Source organism: Heteronotia binoei, chromosome 8 (assembly GCF_032191835.1).
Source record: "Heteronotia binoei isolate CCM8104 ecotype False Entrance Well chromosome 8, APGP_CSIRO_Hbin_v1, whole genome shotgun sequence".
NCBI lineage: Eukaryota > Metazoa > Chordata > Lepidosauria > Squamata > Gekkonidae > Heteronotia > Heteronotia binoei.
In genome coordinates, this window is record NC_083230.1 from 44,994,889 (window position 1) to 45,015,042 (window position 20,154).

Genomic DNA, 20,154 nt, shown 5'->3' on the forward strand with positions numbered 1-20,154 from the left:
AGAAAGGTGCAGTAGTCCACGTCTGCTGCAGGCTCGCTGGTGGCTGACAAGACCAATGCGGAATAGGCAGGTCTGGCCACAGTGGCTGCAGGGAAAAGTCTGATTTGGGGTTGGTGCTGTAGCAGTACGATTCTTCCTCAATCTCCTTTTGTCCTCAAGACCAGCTATGTGTGCGTTCTCAAAGGAAGAGACAGCCTGGTGGATGGTGTGCCTCCATGCTTTGTGATCTGAGGCTAGGTCAGACCACTGGTGATGGTTGATGCAACAGGTACCAAGGGATTTCTTCAAGGAGTCCTTGTACCTCTTCTTTGGTGCCCCTCTATTTCGATGGCCGGTGGAAAGTTCGCCATACAGGGCAATCTTGGGAAGGCAGTGGTTTTCCATCCTGGAAATATGCCCTGCCCAGCGCAGCTGTGTCTTCAACAGCAGTGCCTCGATGCTTGTAACCTCCGCCCTCTTGAGGACTTCAGTGTTGGTCACAAAGTCACTCCAGTGGATGTTGAGGATGATGCGAAGGCAGCGCTGATGAAAGCGCTCAAGGAGTCGCAGGTGATGACGGTATAAAACCCACGATTCGGAGCCGTAGATGAGGGTTGTCATCACAACCGCTTTGTAAACATTGATCTTTGTGCCTTTTTTCAGATGCTTATTGCTCCACACTCTTTTATGCAGTCGGCCAAATGCACGGTTTGCCTTTGCCAGTCTATTGTCAATCTCCTTGTCGATCTTGGCGTCTGAGGAGATGATGCACCCCAGGTAGCTGAACTGCTGGACTGTCTTCAAAACTGATTCACCCACAGTGATGCAAGGAGGGTGATAATCTTCCTGGGGTGCAGGCTGGTGGAGAACTTCTGTCTTCTTCAGACTAACTTCTAGGCCGAATAGCTTGGCAGCCTCTGCAAAGCAGGACGTCATATGCTGCAGAGCTGATACCGAGTGGGAGACGAGTGCAGCATCATCAGCAAACAGTAGCTCTCGGATAAGTTTTTCCATTGTTTTGGAGTGGGCCTTTAGCCGCCTCAGGTTGAACAGGCTGCCATCGGTGCGATAGCGGATGTAGACACCATCGTCATCATCTAAATCTACTGCGGCTCTTTGAAGCATCATGCTAAAGAAGATCGTAAAGAGAGTTGGCGCGAGAACACAGCCTTGCTTTACACCTGTGCCTATTGGGAAGGGCTCCGAGAGATCGTTGCAGTGTCTGACTTGGCCTCGCTGGTCTTCATGTAGCTGGATGATCATGCTGAGGAACCTTGGGGGACATCCTAAACGTTCCAAGATTTGCCACAGGCCTTTCCTGCTAACGGTATCAAAAGCTTTGGTAAGGTCGACAAAAGTCACATATAGACCCTTGTTCTGTTCCCTGCATTTCTCTTGGAGCTGCCTGAGAACAAATACCATGTCGGTGGTGCTCCTATTAGCTCTGAAGCCACATTGGCTCTCTGGGAGGAGTTCTTCTGCAATGGTGGGCACCAGTCCATTCAGGAGTATTCTAAGTTGCAAGGCTAATAAGTAGGTTAATACAATAAACCTAAATTAAAACCAAAAAAAGGTTTATTCAGTGAAATCCAGTGAATAAAGGAAACTTAAATAACACTATAAAACTCACTATATGAATCTACACCTATAGATTCTAGAGAAGCTATGCAATCAAGAGGAAATACAGTAAAATGAAAAAAAAAAACGGAGCTGAGTCCTATACCTCTAGGTCTCCCAACACCCCTCCCTTGGGTAGTTACATAAATGCTTTAAGAACACATTGAGTGGTGATTTCCCTAAGCTACTTAATGTAGACTTTTCTCTATTGTAAGACTCTGCAGTGAGATTAGAAGCCAAGTGTAAAATATACAATTAACAATTTTTGCTTTTGAAAACACAAATGTTCTTATTTTGCCAATGAAAGAAATGAAACTTGCATAACGTTGAGTTCTACAATCCCTGCTGACATAGCTCCTCGGAGTTTCCATGCTTAAGTGTCCTCAGTCCCTGGAACTGGAATCTTGTGGGGCTTTATAGGAGATGCCGAAAAGGACAGCTTTTTAAAATTTGTTTTTGCAGATTGTTCCAGTAGTGTCTCTAATTTCAACGCTTTTAGCAGGATCTGCCCTGAGAGTTCATCATGGGCTTGTAGTATTTTTCCTTGATATCTGATTGTAAGTTTCCCTGCTGGGTTCCATCGATAATGGATTTATGCCTCCTGAAGTTGATTGGTTATGGGTTTTAGAAACTTCCTGATACTCAGAGCCTCAGGAGGAGTGTCTGGTAAGACGATGATTTGCTTTCCATTGTCATCAAAATGGCCTTTTCCCCTTTGCAATACGCATAATGGAGTTTCTCATGCTGAGATCATGGAGGGTGATCAAAATGTCCCTGGGGTAGTTTTTAGTTGCTTTTTGTATAGAGCTAATTCTGAAGGCTTTAGTGATAGTCACTGGTGTTGATTTGTCCAAATGGAGGATAGCCATTTGGTTGCCCAGTCTATGGTATTATATGATTGTTCAGCGCCCTCTTCCACCCCACAAAGTTTTAAATTATTTTGCCTTACCACAGACTCCAGTGACAGCGTCCTGTCCTTCATAGTGATAATTTCCTCCTGGGTTTGTGAGCTGTCGTCTTTAAGGAGCATACTCAGGTTTATAGCTGATTCTGCTGTCTGCATTGTGGTATTAAGGGCTTTGGATAGTTCCTGAAGCTTCTGGGTTGCTGGTAGCTTCTGGGTCGCTGCTGTCTGCATTGTGGTGTTAAGGGCTTTGGATAGTTCCTGAAGCTTCTGGGTCGCTGGTAGCAAAAGAGTTGCAATTTTATCTGATAAGGTCTGGAGTAAGTCTACTTTCATATCTTTAAAAGATGCTTCCAGGGAAGTTTGAAGGGACTCTTGTAGTGAGTCCTGCAATGAATAAATCCATAAGGATGTCTTCGGTGCCATCTGCTGACTCCTGCTATGTCGCGGCCATTTTAGTGGTTGCTTTTTCTTTTTCGGGCTGATTTGCTGCTCGTGTCCTGGGACTGAGTGAATCATTGTTATTTTGCTTGTTTTGCTTACCCACTGAGTTTTTGTGGGCATCTACAGGCATTCTTTGGTAAGCAAATTTGTTGGCATTTAGAAGTGCTCTTTTATGAGCGAAAAACAGGAGCGGGGTTGAGGAGAAGTAGGATCACGCATCTGCCATTCTTCGTGGCTACGCTACACCCATCATTATTATTGTTGTTTCATTTGAGTTTCAGTTGCCAGCACTCCTGTTGCTCCACCTGTCCTTCCTTTTTTGTCATAATTTAATACTGGTAGGTCACACACTGTTTCTCTGAGTAATACTTGGAAGAGTCCACATTTGCTAGGAGCATAAATCCTAATATCAGGGTGGCACACATCAGCCATTAGTGTTAATGGCATCCATCCACTTGCAAATTAAGTAGAATACAGACTGGAATGTGGAAGTCAATTTCATAAAAATGCAGTTAAATTTTAGCTAATATCCGTCCATGTTATTTACAGGAAGGTTTTATTTTTGGATGGCATGCAAGGTTTTCAGCAGAGCAGCTGGAAAGTAAGGCCCTGTGCCAATATCCTTTTTTTTAAAATAAAAAAACCCCACAATATGACTGTGGCACAGTGGTGATCTTAAAAATCCTAGGAGAACAGTAACATTCCAAATGTGTTCCAATCAATTCCAATCAGCTTTTCAATTAATTATTAATACATCTGAAAATTAACTTTTGCTGTTGCTCAGCACTACAGATGAAAAAATAGCTATAACACTCTAAATATTTATTTGAATTAATTTGTTCATACTTGACAAGAAATTGCTCCCTACATGCTAATGTCTTTTTTTCACATAGGTTGCTACATTATAAATACAAATAATTAAACTCTCTTCATTTTCTGTGTACTCGATGCACAATTACGGAATAATTACTCTAGTGTTTCAAGACTTTTTAATTTAAATTGGTGAATTGCTGCTGCGAACCAAGCCTAATTGCTTGTGAACTTACTAGTTTCATATTAAAACAACAATGCATAATTAAATCTGAAAGGTGCTTACACTTCAGATAATGTTGGATGAATACATGTTAGCTTGGATTGCTTCATTTCTTGCAGAAATAACTTGGAAGGCCTCCTGAAGGACATGTCCAAAAAATGACCACTGCAGTTAGTTAGAACTGCTGTTGCTTCTGAAGCAAGCAACAATGAATGTCAAAGTAGACATGAAAGTGCCAGACCTAGTATCAAAATCCAATTGTCGTGTGGATTACTCAGAAGGGCTGGAGGAAAATTTAAAACAACGCAGACCTTTTTAAGCTAAGTGTCTAGGGAAGGCTCCATTACCAGATATAACTCCTGTCAGAAGTAAAATGATTAGGGAAGTAAAGTTTCAGTTGGGGGATTGTGGATGAAAGGGAGTTATGAATATTATTCATATTTTTATTTTGAAGTATCAAATAGCAATTGAGTAGATTCATCTGAAGAACTGTGAATTAAATAGCCAGCTTTTGTGTACCTATCCTAAAAGCGATTCCACTCCCATTTGGACAATATGAAAAATGAAGGTTATCATGAAAAGAGGTTTCTTGGCTTCTGAGCAGGGCAAATTAACAAGCAGAACATGGACCTTTTCTGAATGCTTACTCCTGATTTACCCACAAGAATTAGATTTTCCTGGGAGTCAACACTTCCTGTGCATTCTGACACTTTTGGAGTCCATTTATTTTCTTCTGCAGGTGGCTTAAATAATGAGGATTTTCAAGGGAGAGTCATTGGTGGCAGCAGAGGCCCCTCCTTATTTTTAAAATTGCCTTAAAATATCGTTGTAATGACAGTTTAAGCAGGTTCTCTGAATTCCCAGCTTTCATTAAAAAAAAATCTCTAGCCTTTTCCTTGCAGAGATATACCTCCCCCCCACCTGCCATATCTCTGCAAGGGAAGGAGCTGGAGCCTTATCTTTTAAAAAAAATCAAAGCTGAGAATTCAGAGAACCTGCTTAAACCTGATAGAGAAAAAGATGATGATATTGGATTTATATCCCGCCCTATACTCTGAATCTCCTCTACCTTCTCCCCACCCCCCACACACACAACAGACACCCTGTGAGGTAGGTGGGGCTGAGAGAGCTTTTTACATTAGCTGTCCTTTCAAGGACAACTCCTATGAAAGCTATGACTGACCCAAGGCCATGCTAGCAGGTGCAAGTGGAGGAGTGGGGACTCAAACCCGGTTCTCCCAGATAAGAGTCTGCGCACTTAACCACTACACCAAACTGGTTCTCACAACACTACAGCATTATAGTGATATCACTGGAGGGGAGAAGGAATGGTTTAATGATAACTACAATTCAGTAACTGAAAAATGGGCTAGAGGTGGGTGGGATAAAGAAAATCAACAGAAAAAATACACACTACAAAAAAGCAGACTCAAAATTGGCTTCCAGAAAAACACTGGGATTAAAGTGGTTTCCAAGGACCTAAGAAAAAGCTGGAGGGGATAACACCCCCCAAGTGAAAACTAAATGCATAAATCCAGAAGTCAGGGGATAAACTGAAGCAGTGTGGGGCCAGAACTGATTTTTAAAACTCATAAGGACAAGCTCACAATATAATAGCATAGATCCTATGTAGTACATTTATATTTCCTTTCCTCTAAGGAACTGAGGAAGGCATACACACTTCTCCCTTCCCCCTTTCCTTTTCCTATAAGGCATCCTCTCACATATGTCAACTTTTCCTCACTTGTCGCCCTACCATTTAAGCGCAACTCTTCCCTAAGAGCAGGTTGGGTTCAGAGGGTCTCTTTCTCAAAACAGCTTCTTATCTAAACTGATGAAAGCTGCATTCTGGGAGGGTGTGTCTGTTTGTGTGTGTGTCTGGCCTGGGAGATTAAGTGGGATCAACCAAACATGGTTATCTAATAATTTATATAAATGTGCTTATTCATGCAGCTATATTTAGCATAGAACATTTTCCTATAGAAGGAGAGCCAGTTTGGTGCAGTGGTTAAGTGTGCAGACTCTTATCTGGGAGATCTGGGTTTGATTCCCCACTCCTCCACTTGCACCTGCTAGCATGGCCTTGGGTCAGCCATAGCTGTGGCAGAGGTTGTCCTTGAAAGGGCAGCTGCTGTGAGAGCCCTCTCAGCCCCACCCACCTCACAGGGTGTCTTTGTAGGGGAGGAAGGTAAAGGAGATTGTGAGCCGCTCTTCGGAGTGGAGGGCGGGATATAAATCCAATATCTTCTTCTATCTTCTTATACTTCAGCTGTAAGCAGACTGCTTGTCAAGTCTCTGGTCCTTTCATCTTATTTGGTTTACAGCTCCTGCTGAATTACAGCCCTTGGTTTATGAGTCAGTCCTGTGTTGTGTCTTCAGAAGAATGTGAGGTGTCGAAGCCTCTAACCCTCCCCTGCTTTTTCTCAAGCCTCTTATCAGTTCCCAAGTGCTCTGTAGAACTCTGTAGTAAACAAACCAATATTATTATAACCTTATAGCCTTTAGGTTTGAATGTTACTGCCATTTGCTAAAGGCTAGTGCTCATCTATATAATGCTTGCTCTGCCTTCATTGTTCAATCTTCTCACTGACTCGTTGGTGATATGTCCTACTCTATCTACAATAAATGGATCTATTTGAAAATACAAAGGATCTTATTATTGTCAGCATTGGGGACTTGACACTGCTGTTCGTTAGAATCCAGACTGAATTTTCATCATGAGAAAGAAACCATTGCAAATGATAGTATAAACATTGTTGTAGTTTTAGCTTAAACTTGGAAATGTTATGGCAACATGAGACAAAGGCTTAGAACCAGAAAACAAAACCATTTTTTTTCCATTTTTAAAATCTCTTATATTATTATTTGTGTCATTTTTGACACAAATCAATGCCATCTCATAGGGCTGTAAATGGGCCCTGTCTATTCATCATGTGTCTTCCACCAACACTGTTCTAGTTGTCTTCCAATCCACTTCATATGGCCCAGCTCCCTGGTAAACCAAGGAACTGGGAGCCTCACAGAACATGGAAGAGGATGGCAAGGAGCAACTCCCTTTATGGCTTCAGTTGTAAGCATTGCAGCTTCTAATTATTCTCTGCTCACATCTCCTAATCTGAAATAATGCCTGACATGACTCCACATATCTGGTTCTGCCAAAATATCTGGACTAAAAGAATTTCCCCCCTAATACTTCTCACTATCTTTGCTGATCCCAGAGTATCTCATGGTTCTTGCCAAATTGCCAGGAATCTTTAAAACTAGAGCTTCTAATTTGTTTGTCTTAAATATGGCATGCAGGTAACTCCGTATATTAAACCTCTGATGTAATACCTTCGTAAACTGGAATTTTACTGAAGACATTGTGACCTATTTATCTTTTTTTGAAACAACAGGTTTATATTCCTTTAGCCACTTAAACTTCAAAAATCACAGACACAAAGGATGATTTATTCCAACCAAAGATTATCTATAATACATGGCATAAGGCAATATCACCTTCCTAAAGTCTTAAATAAGTGGTAGACAGACAAGTTAGTATGTAATAATATGTAATAGCAAATGAATAATATGCAATAGCAAATGAGGCACTTAATAATTAAGCAGCAAAATGCTACTTGAAGCAACCCTCCCCCCCAATTATAAATTAGGGTCAGGAAAAATGCACATTCCAATAGTATTTACTGAATTTCTCTTGTATGGAGTTTCTATTTACATGACTCAACAGCTGAATTTCAGCCTAGAATCATTGGAGCTTGCTCTTAAGTATGTGCAAAATGCCTTTTCCACAAGCCTGGACAATTCAAGACAATCTATACACATTTAAGATTAAGAGAAACAACCTCTAGGCCAGAGATAATTGTTTTTGTCAAAGCCTAACTACTGGCGCCTTTAATTTTTGAAATGCATTACTTTATATATACCTGGACTATCAACTGAAATATAACCCTTAACTTTAATTACTGCAGTGCTAGAGGAAAAAGGGAGGGGGGAATCATTAATTCATGTAATAAAGAGTCAGAAAGGTAAAAACAACTTTCTGTTGTGCTATAATAGCGATATACAATTCAAAAATTTCTTATACGCATTATTTCAGTATTTCAGAAAGGGCATGATTACTATCATAACAAAATTTCAGGAGTATTGATGCTACCTCATGAATGTCTTTCAGGTATCTTTTAGGGACAGGTTTGCTTGGCAGGAAGATCTGCCAGCGAGCTCCCGGCCATATAGACTTAGAGTGAGAGACAGGCAGGCACGTTGGTGACAGGTTTTGCACTGCGCAGTTGCTTTGACAGTATCTTTGACTTGCGAGGGGGAGACAGAGGTCTCTCCCCTGGGGCTAACTGCTCTTGTTTCCAGGTCTCCACAGATTCCGGGCTTCCTGAGGCTCTGCATGCGAGAACTGTCACCCATGACTGGGTAAGTTTCACTGCCCCCCCCCCCAGCCTCCCCCTCCCCTCGCTCTTGACCGCTTGGTGTGCGAGCGTCTCTGGCACTTGAACCAGGCTCTGGCAATGGGGCATTTGCTGACCCCGCTCCCCTGTGCTGCCGCCTGCTCCCTTCCCTTGGTCTGCCGCGTTCTCAACCCCTGGCAGGGCATGTTATGTGTGTGGCAGCTGCCCTGTTGCGGGGAGGTGGGTTAGAGACTGTCCCTTTAAGAGAGTGCCCGGCTGAAATGCAGCCTATTCTTCCAGCTGCTGCCCCTGCAGGTGCTCTTGATCTCTATCTCCATTTTGCAGGTGGGACTCCAACACAGAGGCTTTGTGTGTGTTGTTCCACTGCCCCCCCCCACTACCTCAGCTGTTTCTGCCCACCACTCAGAATGGAGCCCCGCCCACGGCGAGACTGCCCAGTGCATGCCAGGGAGACTGTCACATTCTGTTCCAGAAAAATAAAGTCTGAGCTGTGCCCTCTGTTGTCTCTCCTGCTTGGCATCTGCTGCACGTTCCCTGGGCAAACCTCCCCCCCCTGTCAGTGGCCTCTCTGAAGGAATGCCTGGAAGGGTGGGCAGACTTGGTTTTAGGGGGAGTGCCACCCCTCAGCCTGTCCGGACTGACAGCCTATCCAAGCCCACAGGGCTGTTGTGCACAGGGCACTAAGGGGGGGGGGGGGCTGATGAAGTGGACTCAGAGTTCTGCAGCTGATGCACTCACACTCTGAGTTCTGTGGCCCCTGGGAGAGGTGTTCGGTACACATGGCAGGGGGTGTCAGGGCGACACAGGGGGTCTCTGGGTGGAGGAGTGTCTGCTGTTGGGCTGCTCACTTCCAGACACACATTCCAGCTGCTATCTGTGACAGCAAACTACTGCACTTGGTACTTCCTGCTTGTCTGCCTGCCATTGGCAGAGTCCCTGACAGCGGGAGGGTGTGAGGGGATTGACTCCTTCTCCCATGCGGCCCTTTCTTGCCCCCACCCCGCCGTGGTCCTGTGCGGCCCTGTCTTGTTCCCACCCCCACCTCGCCACCAAGCCAGGCTTCTCATGCGTGCATGCCCAGCCTCACTCCTGTTTCCTCCCCATGTTGGTAGAATGTTTCTTCTTTGCCTGTGATGGTCTGCCCATCATTGGCTCCGTTCTCTGTTTTGGGGCGGGTTGGGGATGGCTATCAGCCTCTCTGGGGCTGCCTCTCTCCATCCCTGACTGTCATGAGCTGCGGAGCATGTGCCAGGACTGGCCAATGGGGGGGCTGGCCCTCCCCTCAAGCTACCTCCACCTCCCTTGCATGCCTACACCAGCAGCATTTCCATGGCGATCGTCTCCCTCACGGCAAGCTACGCTTCCCCCCTCCCCATGCTCCAGCATGCCGAAGTCCTCAGGAAGTCTACTAGTGGTGCGGCAGCTACGCCACGGCCGGCCGCCACTTATGTCTGGATTGGGCTGCCCGTGTCCTAGCCTTGGCATTCTCACTCCTCCCTCATCACTCCTGTGGCCTCTGCTGCCTCTGAGGGAGAGTCCATTGCTTGGTTGGCTGCTGTTGCAGGGCTCCAGTTAGCTTTTCTTCCTTCCCTACCTGTTGGCAAGCTCCCTGAAGCAAAAACATTTCCAGAATTTCAGATAATGTTTTTGATCATTTCTGAGTAGAAATGAAACAGCAAATTTCTGCAATGTCTGAACACATACCCATATGCTTTTTAAAAGTCTCTAACCTAATGCAGTCAAGACCCTGATTAAAGTTGTCTGACTCAAGCTAACCTGATTTATCAGATCTCAGAAGCTAAGCACTATCAGCCCTAGTTAATACTTGATTGGAAGACCACAAAGGAAGTTCAGGGTTACTATGCATAGGCAGGCAAAACATGAACATGTCTTGCCTTAAAATTTCCATGAGGTGTGCAGCTGCAACTTGATGGAACTTTCCACAACCATCATGGTTAAAGTAAAGAATGATAGTTGTCTTCCATGAACAGACTTCATCTAAATGGATGCAGGCTTTGTACTCGGCACCAATTTGCAACAAAGCTAAATTCTTCTACAAGAAAAAAACTGAATTATCCCCTATAATTCAATTTCTACTAATAATTTGTTTACTTATCTGACATGACAAAGCCAGAGATTCATCAAAACCAGAGCCTGAATACATTCTGGTAGCAGTATAAATGTTACAAACGATTTATTTGGGGATTGGTTTTTAGTAACATGTTTCTCTCAGCCTAACAAATCTCAAAGGATTTGTGTGTGGTTAAAAAGGAGGGTGGAAAACCCATGTAAACCTTCACAGAAGGGCAGGATAAAAATGTGACTGAAAAACAGGTAAGTCTACAATGGAAGTGCTGGCACTGTCAGTCATGCTTTCAATTTTACTGGAAATGCAGAGATATTTACACATTCTAGATTTTTAGATCTATACATTTTGGATTGTAGTTCTTATTATGAGAACAATCTAACTGCAGAGGGCTGCTTTCAGCTTTGTCAGGGTATAACTTGCAACTACAAAATCTGCAAAATTACAGGATACTCTGTGTATATAACTGCAAGAAAAAACAAAATACATCAAATTCTGCTACAACTATGGAAACCTGTTTTTGTTTTTTGTACACACCTGCTGCTCTGTGAGTATTAAATCAAGGCTGGAACATCTTTATTCCTCAACGAACCTTCTGGTTCTTCCTGAGAATCCGACCAAGACTAGGATTCATCGCTATTACCCCAAACGTGGAGTCAGAATATTGTGTGTGTGTGTGTGGAATAATCAAAAATTGACATCAGCCACAGCAGAAATCTCCTTGTTCTTGAAGGATTTTACACGTTTGCCTAAGAAACAAACACATGTCAGGTACTACACTGTTACAGGCTAAACTGTATAAAACAAAACTGGGATTAGCAGCAGAACTTTTTTACTTGCAGAAAAGATACACATTATCTTAAACAATTTTAGTAATATTTAGGGCTTTTTTTCCTGGGGGAACATGGCAGAACAGAGTTCCAGAACCTCTTTGTGGAAACAAAATTCTCAAAAAAATGTTTAAAAGTTCATGAGGGGCACCCATGTGTTTCTCCTGTATTTTCCTCTTGAGAGTTCTGGCACCTCTTTTTCCAGAAAAAAAAGCCCTGGTAATACTTATTGCCAGAATGCAGGACAGAGAAATGTTTCCCCAATAAGTTAGGGTTGCCGTCCAATTCAAGAAATATCTGGGGACTTTGGGGGTGGAGCCAGGAGACATTGGGGGCAGAGCCAGGAACAAGGGTGCGGCAAGCATAATTGAACTCCAAAGGAGTTCTGGCCATCACATTTAAAGTGACAGCACACCTTTTCAAATGTCTTCCTTCTATAGGAAATAATGAAGGATAGGGGCACCTTCTTTTGGGGCTCATAGAATTGGACCCCCTGGTCCAATTGTTTTGAAACTTGGGGAGGTACTTTGGGGAGAGGCACTAAATACTATACTGAAAATTTGGTGCCTCTATCTCAAAAAACAACTCCCCCAGAGCCCCCGAAATCTCCAGATCAATTCCCCATTATACCCTATGAGAATCAATCTCCACCTAGGGAATAATGAAGTGCTCAGCAAACGTTTCCCTCCCCTTCATTTCTGGTGACTCTGAAGCGAGGGATTGGCCTCTCTACTCATAAGTTGCAGCCAACTTCTTCCAAGTAACACAGATACCCCATCCCAAGAGGAGGCCTTTCAATCGGAGACTGGAGCCTCCAGAGGGGGAAAGTCACATGGTCCTCTGGGGGTGGGGCTTTCCCCCACTGGCCAGCTGACTGGGGGTGGGAAGGAGCCTGGGAAAGTGGAAGAACTCCCACTGGGACCTGGGGATTGGCAAGCCTACGACAAGCAAATATATTGCACATCAACATCTTGGAGTGTAGCAAGATCACTAAACTGAAGTACAGCAAGCAACAATCTTTCAGTTCTTACTGTGGGTCAATGGGATTTAATAAAAGTAATCATATTTAAAATTGAAGACCAAGAAAATAAATACCTTTTCTATATTGTTTCAGCAAACATTTTAATTACTTGCTTTTATTTATTTATTTTCTATTTGTATCCTGCTCTACCTGAAAACAGGCTCAAGGTGGCTAACAGCATAGTAACATGATAAAATACAATATTCTATTATAAGACAATATTAATATAAAAATAATATATTTAATTTGCTAGTGAGAGGCTTGATCAATATGTCTTTATCTATTGTATTTCGCATTTTTGTAGTGAATTATTTTTAACAGGGCTTTTTTTTAGCAGGAATGTCAGGGGATGTGGCCTAATATGCAAATTATTTCCTACTGGGATTTTTCTACAAAAAAGCCCTGTGCAAAACAATGAAGACTTTGGGGTGTGGCTAAACATGCCAATGAGTTCCTGCTGGGCTTTTTCTACAAAAAAGCCCTGATTTTAATGAAGTTGTTAATCACCTTGAAACTGGAAATGTGGAATCCAAATCGATAAATAAATAAATCCATGGAACTCTAGCATGATTCTGTACTAAGTTTTTATATCTATACTGAGGCACTGAAATAATCACTGTCACAAGTCTATTTTCAGAAATGTTGAACTAGATCCACTTAAGATCAGTTCTGAAAATAATTTACAAATGCCTTATTTGACCTGAGAAGCTATATACTATGCAATGATATTAGAAAGACAATTTGATGCAATGTGATAATGCAACCCTGATTTATTAAACGTATAATATTACTATTTTGTTGTTTTACCTCTTTAAAGGAAGGTTAGAGTTATGATATGTTAACTATACAATTAATTTTATCTAGAAAAATTTTTTATTAAATTATATTTGGAAATATAACTCTTAAATTCAGTGTTTAATAAAAATGAGAAATGACAGGATTAATACAGGCTTTCCCAGATGATATGTGTGGGAGTATCCAACTCATATATTGAGTGGAGACTTTACTTGCAATCCTCCCTATACACATAGTAGCCATTTAGTATGTGCGTATTTTCCAGCTTCAGTATACGCTATACAAAACCATAAAAATCAGAATTTTATGTAGCACATGCCAAAGTGGAAAATATATGTGGTGCCCCAATCAGGCCAAATGGCAACAATGCATATCAGGAGGACTGACTGCAGGTAGTATGCACTCCTGGCATGAGTGGCTGGATACCGCCAAATGTAACTCCTGAAAAAAGACTAAAGACATCATAGCATTCAGGACATCTTTATCCATCCCCAATGCACACAAACTCAGACATAAGTATAGGTAATAATCTCTGGTGAACACATGTGGACAAGATATTCTTATACATATTTATAATTTTTATTTCTCAGATGCAATCAGTCCACATTGGGTAAAAAGGAGGATTAACACAGAAATTGTACATAAATAAATAAATAGAAAACTAAAACCACAGTCTGATCCTAAACTTGCTAATGCTAGAAAAATAGCTAATCAATTATTAGGTCCCAGTATCGTGTTGAAAACTGAGCAAAGAAGCATTTAGCAATTTCTATTGCCATTTATTATGCTACTTAAAGTAAGCCCTGTTGTAGGGGGAATGACTACTGGCTTTAGAAGCAGGCTCTGTGCAAGTGCCCCCCCTTTGCTGTCTTCCCACACATGCACTCAAGTGAAGGCATTCACTCCCCTTAGAACAGAAACAGCATTCCAAAAAACAGGAATGGGAGGAGGGTTTGCTGTCAATAATGTAGGGGTGTTTTTTTTAAGACATTCTGTCTGTGAAGGAACAAAAACAGCATCCCCAGAAACAGGAAGACGGGAGGGTCTGTCAATGGTTTGGGGGCTTATATAGTAAATAAAAGACAGCCAATGTGTGAGGGAACAGATATGGTATCCCCAGAAAGAGGAGGGGGGGTTCCCCCTCAACACAGATTCATGATGCTAGGAAGTGGGGAAAGGAGTGTCATCATGGGAGTGAGGAAGGAGGGAGGGAGGGTGAGGGCACCATGTGTTGGCCTGGAGGAGAGGTGCAAGGTCAGCCGGCCAACTGCGAGCTCACCTGATGGCTGGAAGAAAGTCCCGTCATACATGGCCGGTCATTGAGCTTCGCCTTTAGCACACACTGGTGTCTGTGAGGTGATCCTGGTGCAGGATGCCACTCTAAAGGCCATTGTTCACTGGCTGTGCATTGTGCCACAGTCGTAGCAGCAGGCCCTTGGGGCGTTGGCTGCACAATACCACAGCCCCTGCAAACATTCTGTGCACAGCTGATTCAACAGAGAAACATCACCCACTGCTGTCACCTGAGAGAAATTCTGCTGCCGCCTAAAAGAAAGCTGACCAGCTGAGGTTTGAAGTATGCATGAAGTGTGTGGGAGGGAAATGCATGGGAGGGAGGGGAGGCAAGCTCAGCCAATGGAACAACAGGAGCAACTGTAAGGTTGCTAGCCAGCCAATCACTGATTTGGTGAACTGAGACCAGTCTGTCTATAGAATTATTATAGGGAAGATGAGGAGAAAACTGGACCATGAATAGATTCCAAATTCTACATAACAAAAATCCAAGACCACTAACTTTAATTGCTTAGTTCACACTAGGTTTTAAAGAAAACATATGCAAAATACAATCATCAGCAGAAAAACATTTCAGCTAGGAACCAAAAATAGCTGCAAGTTTTCTATAAGTAAAAACTGATTTATACCATGGAGAGGTAGGCTTTCTACCTATGATTGAAACTTTAGCAATAATTATTCCCTCTGTGACCCAGAAACATACCATTTAACATAAACTAACTGATATAATTCTGAATTACCAGTTTCCCTGCTTCCAGTATGAAGTACTGCTTTTATTTTTGGATTCCACCATATTGATTCAGTCAAGGATAAAACTGGATGTGCCATCTAGAGATCTTTCATCAGCTGTCCCACTGCTCCCCCCCCCCCCATTTACATTTAAAAGTAGTTTTGGGAAGCCAGCTAAGACCCCACAGGGGTTCATAGTTTTCCCTCATGACATTTTCCCAATTTAAATACCTCCCTCAAATGCTATTCTCTTCATGATAGAAAATACAAAGATGCCATATGGGTATGGTTTTAGGCAAACAGCAACTCCAGGGAAGGGAACAATTAAAATGGGAGAAATGGCAATAGGAAAAAAGATTCAAACATCCCTTCCACAATCTAATTTTGGCTTCCCTCCCCAGGTGCTATAAGCTTTTAAAAAGGAAATCTGATTATGGATCTTCTGCCATAAAATAAAAAGCAATGGCATTTTCAAAAATTACCTTCATGTACTAAGATGGAAATATAATGAAACAGTTAATTACATATTTCAATGGCCTGACCTTTTTTGGAGATGTTTGACTCTTAACATCTGTAAATTCTGCTTTGCTAATGCAGGTTCCCAGCATTGTTGGGAGTGAAATTGTTCTAGTGCAATTAGATGAGAAGGAATGTTATTAAAATTTCCCATGATTTTTTTTCTTATAATACAAATGGCCCACAGGAACACTCCTGTGCCAAAAAGAATAATGTGGAAAATTGGTCTGAAAAACAATGGGCTCAATTCTGCCAAAATTAAGCACTTTCAAATAATAAGATGTTGCATATGAACAGATGTTGAATGACCTATTCAAAAAATTAAAGCCAATTATATGTACTAAGACGATAGAAAGTGCTCCAGCCATTATTTCTTCAGTAGTGGGACTGATTATTTTTCTAATGACCATGAGATTTAGCAGAAAAAGAAATTACGATTTTATAGGAGAAGAGGTGGATGCTTGATACTTCCAAACTGTAGAAATCTACAAAACGTAGTTATTACCCCAGCTTCTGTATGGAGCGCCAGTATGGGCTTCTGGAAATCTTCATACTTTAGAAATTTCCCAAAATACATTTACACGCAGGCTTCTTGCTGTCCCACCTTCAACACCTTCTGTAATGACTAGAATAGAATTCTTTATCTCAGATAACAACCTTAGTTCATAAAATAACTATAAATTTTTGGTTGAAGAGTATTTTTCATATGACTTCTAAACTACTTACTTTGGCATATGGGGAAATGAAGGATAGGTCTTAGCGCAGTTTTGTTTTGAGAATAGTGGCCAAACTTGGCTTCTCTGTTGATTATCTGAGATCCCTTGGTTTTTACAATGCCAAATCTATTTGTCAAGCAAAGATTGTTGAATCAGTGTATTCAAGCTGACATGGGACTATTAGGCAAACTGAATTTCTGTGATTTATAAACAGTTATCTCCCTTACCTCTGGTATCTTCTCCATATTTGTTAATCTAATTAATTTCAAGTATCGAAAAGCTTTTAGTAGGGCCCGTTTTGATATCTTGCCATTACTGGCCTATGAAGGTCATTTTAAGCAGATACCTTATGAGAAAAGAGTTCAGACCTATCTAATGTCATATTTTATTGTGTAAAACATGAGGCAGAATGAAATAGGTTTTTATGTACCATTTTATCTCGCCTTCTTGGAAGGTCAGACCAAGAGAAATTAGTATTCCTATTGTCAGATATTGTCTGAATACCAGCTGCTGTAGGGGCAACAAAAGACATTTTGGCCATTATAATAAATTAGGGGTGTGCAAACAAAAAAAAAATCAGGAAAATTCAGATTCATGAGTATTTGAGGCTTAAAAATTCGGGGGGCTGAATATCTTCTACAGCAGATTCAGTAGCGAATCTGACTCATGAGATATTTGGCTATTCCTGAATATATGGCCTCATTATATCCTTTGTACTACTGAAATCAATGGCAAAATAGGGGATAATGAATTGTGGTTGGGGGGAGGGGGTTGAGGTAGAGGCTTCAGGAGCCTCTCCCCCACAGAACAGCCAAGTTTCAAAAAGATTGGACCAGGGGATCCAATTCTAGGGGCAACCAAATAGGGCCCTTTCCCCCTATGATGGAAAAAATATCTATCAGTCACTTTCCCCACTGTAGAACAAATTTGGAGTCCAGTAGCACCTTTAAGACCAACAAAGTTTTATTAACAATGCAAGCTTTCATGTGCAACTAATTGCCATGTTAGTTAAGGTTCCCCTTGAGCAGCCTTTATTTCTCAGACGCTTCTTTTAAAACCCAAGTGTCCTGTTCAGGTTTCCAAAATTTTCTTTCTTACAGTGCAGTGTTACAAAATTCCCACAGGCATTTCTTCTGTAGGGCTGTGGTTCAGTATGCAACTCCTTTGCATGCAGAAAGTTCATGCCCCTTCTCTGCTGCTTGGCACTAGTGCATTCAATGCACTGGTTCTGTGCTGCAGTCCCTACAGAAAACCCCATCACAATTTTTAAATCTGAGAGATTCTCTAATTTGAACTAAGGTCCTGTGCACTGCACTACCATTGCAACAGTAGCACGTGTTCTGCTGGGCAAATATGTTCTTTGCAAGCTAGCACCATCAGCACAGCTGACTGTAGAGATTCTCGAGTTGAATCTGACTGCTGCCTACGGTAGTTTTACCCATCATAGATGATGCCCCTACAGTTGAACCCCCTCATCCAATCCTTTTGGAAGTTGGAAGCAGCCCTGCAAATGCAGTGCCTCTCACTCAAACCGCCTCCACCCTAGAATCAGTTTTCTCACTGTAATTACAGTGGGGAAAGTGATTGCTTTCTTCCCATCATTGGTGGTTCCAGACTTTTAAAATCCTAATGCATTTGTTATTGAATGTCCTATTCTCTTGTGCTTGTACTAGCTCATTCTGTGTAATCCACCTTGAGCACCCGTGAGAAAGGCATGCTAAAAATAACATAAAATAAACAAATAAATACATATACAGGAACATTTATCTTCTGTATAACAATCCAAAGGGGTGTGTGTGTGTGTGTGTGTGTGAAAGCACTCTGGGAGCAAACTAACCCCTATGTTGGCGTAAGTCTCAGTTACATCTGCATAAGTCTTAGTTACATTGGTGTAACTAGCACTTCCATCAGTGTAGGCCCACTGCAGTGCCCCATTGCTCATGGGTGCTGGCAGTGGGGCATAGTGACTGGCTGTTGGAGCAACTGAGACATAGGTTCCTGTGCTGGTATGGTTGTGGGCAGTGTTGGGGGTGTGAATAGAGTTCGTCATCTCCTTTCCCCCTGCCAGAGGTGGAAAGTTATGCAAAAAAAACCTCATAGTGTAGTTCATAGGCACCCATGGACTGAGATGATAAAGTATTTCCCTCTGCTGTATCCCTACCCATCAGTTTCAGAGGAGGTCAGGATGCTGACAACAGCCTTGGCCAGTCCCCTCCCTCTCCAGGGTGACCAAGGCCTTTCCCCAACACCCAATTGCGGCCCCCATCATCCTACATAACTTTCACCAGGACGTCATAGTAGGTAGGGCAGGTGGCACAGGACTACATTTCAGAGCTCCCTGTTGTGTGGATTAAGAGTCAGGGGCGAGACACTTTGGTGGTGGGAGATGCACACTTAGCACTACAGGAAGAGCAGTTTGTGTTGACACCCAAGGAGGAGAGCTAAGGTCATACTCTGTGGCTGACTTCTCCTATTTCAGAACCCTAGCAGGTACCCAACCTTGGGAGGCTTGACCTACAGGGGCACCCATACACTGACAAGTAAGCATGGGCAAGCATCTCAGACTTGCTCCCCTGTCTCCTTACTTGAAGCTGGGCAGTGTGACAGCATCTCCTGCACTCAAGCCTAGAATTTACCTTCGGCATGGGAAAACACAAGCCACAGCCACATGGCACCATGGTCCCTGACATGCCATGGAAAAACTTCCCTGGAAAGTTTCCCATCAGATGGTCTGCCATTTGCCTCGTTCCCACCCTCAGCAGGGCACAGGGTGTGTCTGTGAGTTGGGAGATCTGGCAGCTGCTCTGTTGCTTGTGGTGAACCAGCCTGCAAGTGCCCCTTAAAATCACTCCCTTGCCAACTCACAGCCTTGAGCTGCAGCTACTGTGGTGGATGGATTGCAAGCAATCCAGGAGCACTTCAACACAGGACAGGTGAGTGAGTTGGCTGATTCCATCATGCACTTCAAGGGGGGGTTGTGGCGAGCCACCCCATGGGGCTGCCTTTGCAGACCCTGTCAGGACAAGACATCCATGGCTGCTGCTGGCATGACACTCATGCCCTGTTGCCATGGCTCTGTTTATTATCTTGTAGGTGGAGATTCAACAGAGAGGCTTGTGGGTGTGACGTCCTCTCCCATGCACTGTACTCAGTCAGCTGTTCCAGCCCTCCTCTTGAAATGGAGCTTTATGCCCAACATGCCTCTCCAGGTTCCACCTGTGATGCCATCCCACTTAGGTGTCAGGCATCCTCAGCCTCCATGTAGAAGTGGATGGAGTAGTCAACCTTTGAATTCCAGTTCAATAAAGTCTGCGTTGTGCCCCAACTTTGTTTCTGCTGCTTGGTTTCTGCTACATGACAGGAGCACCACACCACTCCCTGCCACACTCTCCCCCTACCCCATCTGCCACTCCCCTGTGGACTTCCCAAGGTAATGTCTAAGAGGGAGGGCTCACTCACCTCTCAGGTTTCTATGTGAAGTGGAGAGGGGCCAGAGAGTGATCTGGGTGAATAAACTGGCTTATCATGGTACCTAGAGAATGAGGCTGGCCCTGGGAGTCCCAGTATCTGTTCACCACGTGTACCATAGAAGCTAGGAGGATGGCCTTGGACCAGATGCCAGATGCACACCCTCAGCCTGACCAAACTCATAGGGTTGTTGTGAGCGTGGAGCTGATAAGAAAGGAATGATGTTCCAGGAAGTGGTTCCTTTGGCACCTGGGGGTAAGGCATCTGTGTGAGGGGCAGTGGTCATGAGGGTTTCCTGAGTCAGA

The 20,154-nt window shown here is 43.0% G+C and overlaps 1 protein-coding gene across 3 annotated transcripts in view; it reads right to left on the reverse strand.

The window, feature by feature from the left end:
* TAFA2 (TAFA chemokine like family member 2) overlaps positions 1–20,154 on the reverse strand; it is a 245,641-nt gene that overhangs the window by 8,413 nt on the left and 217,074 nt on the right. For 2 of the 3 annotated variants that reach the window (XM_060244969.1, XM_060244970.1), the window contains exon 5: positions 11,019–11,230. The exons of the other annotated variant lie outside the window; for it this stretch is intronic. In XM_060244969.1, the coding sequence (XP_060100952.1) occupies positions 11,219–11,230 (12 nt within the window). In that variant the 3' untranslated portion in view covers positions 11,019–11,218. The remainder of the gene's footprint in view (positions 1–11,018; positions 11,231–20,154) is intronic. 3 annotated transcript variants of the gene reach the window in all.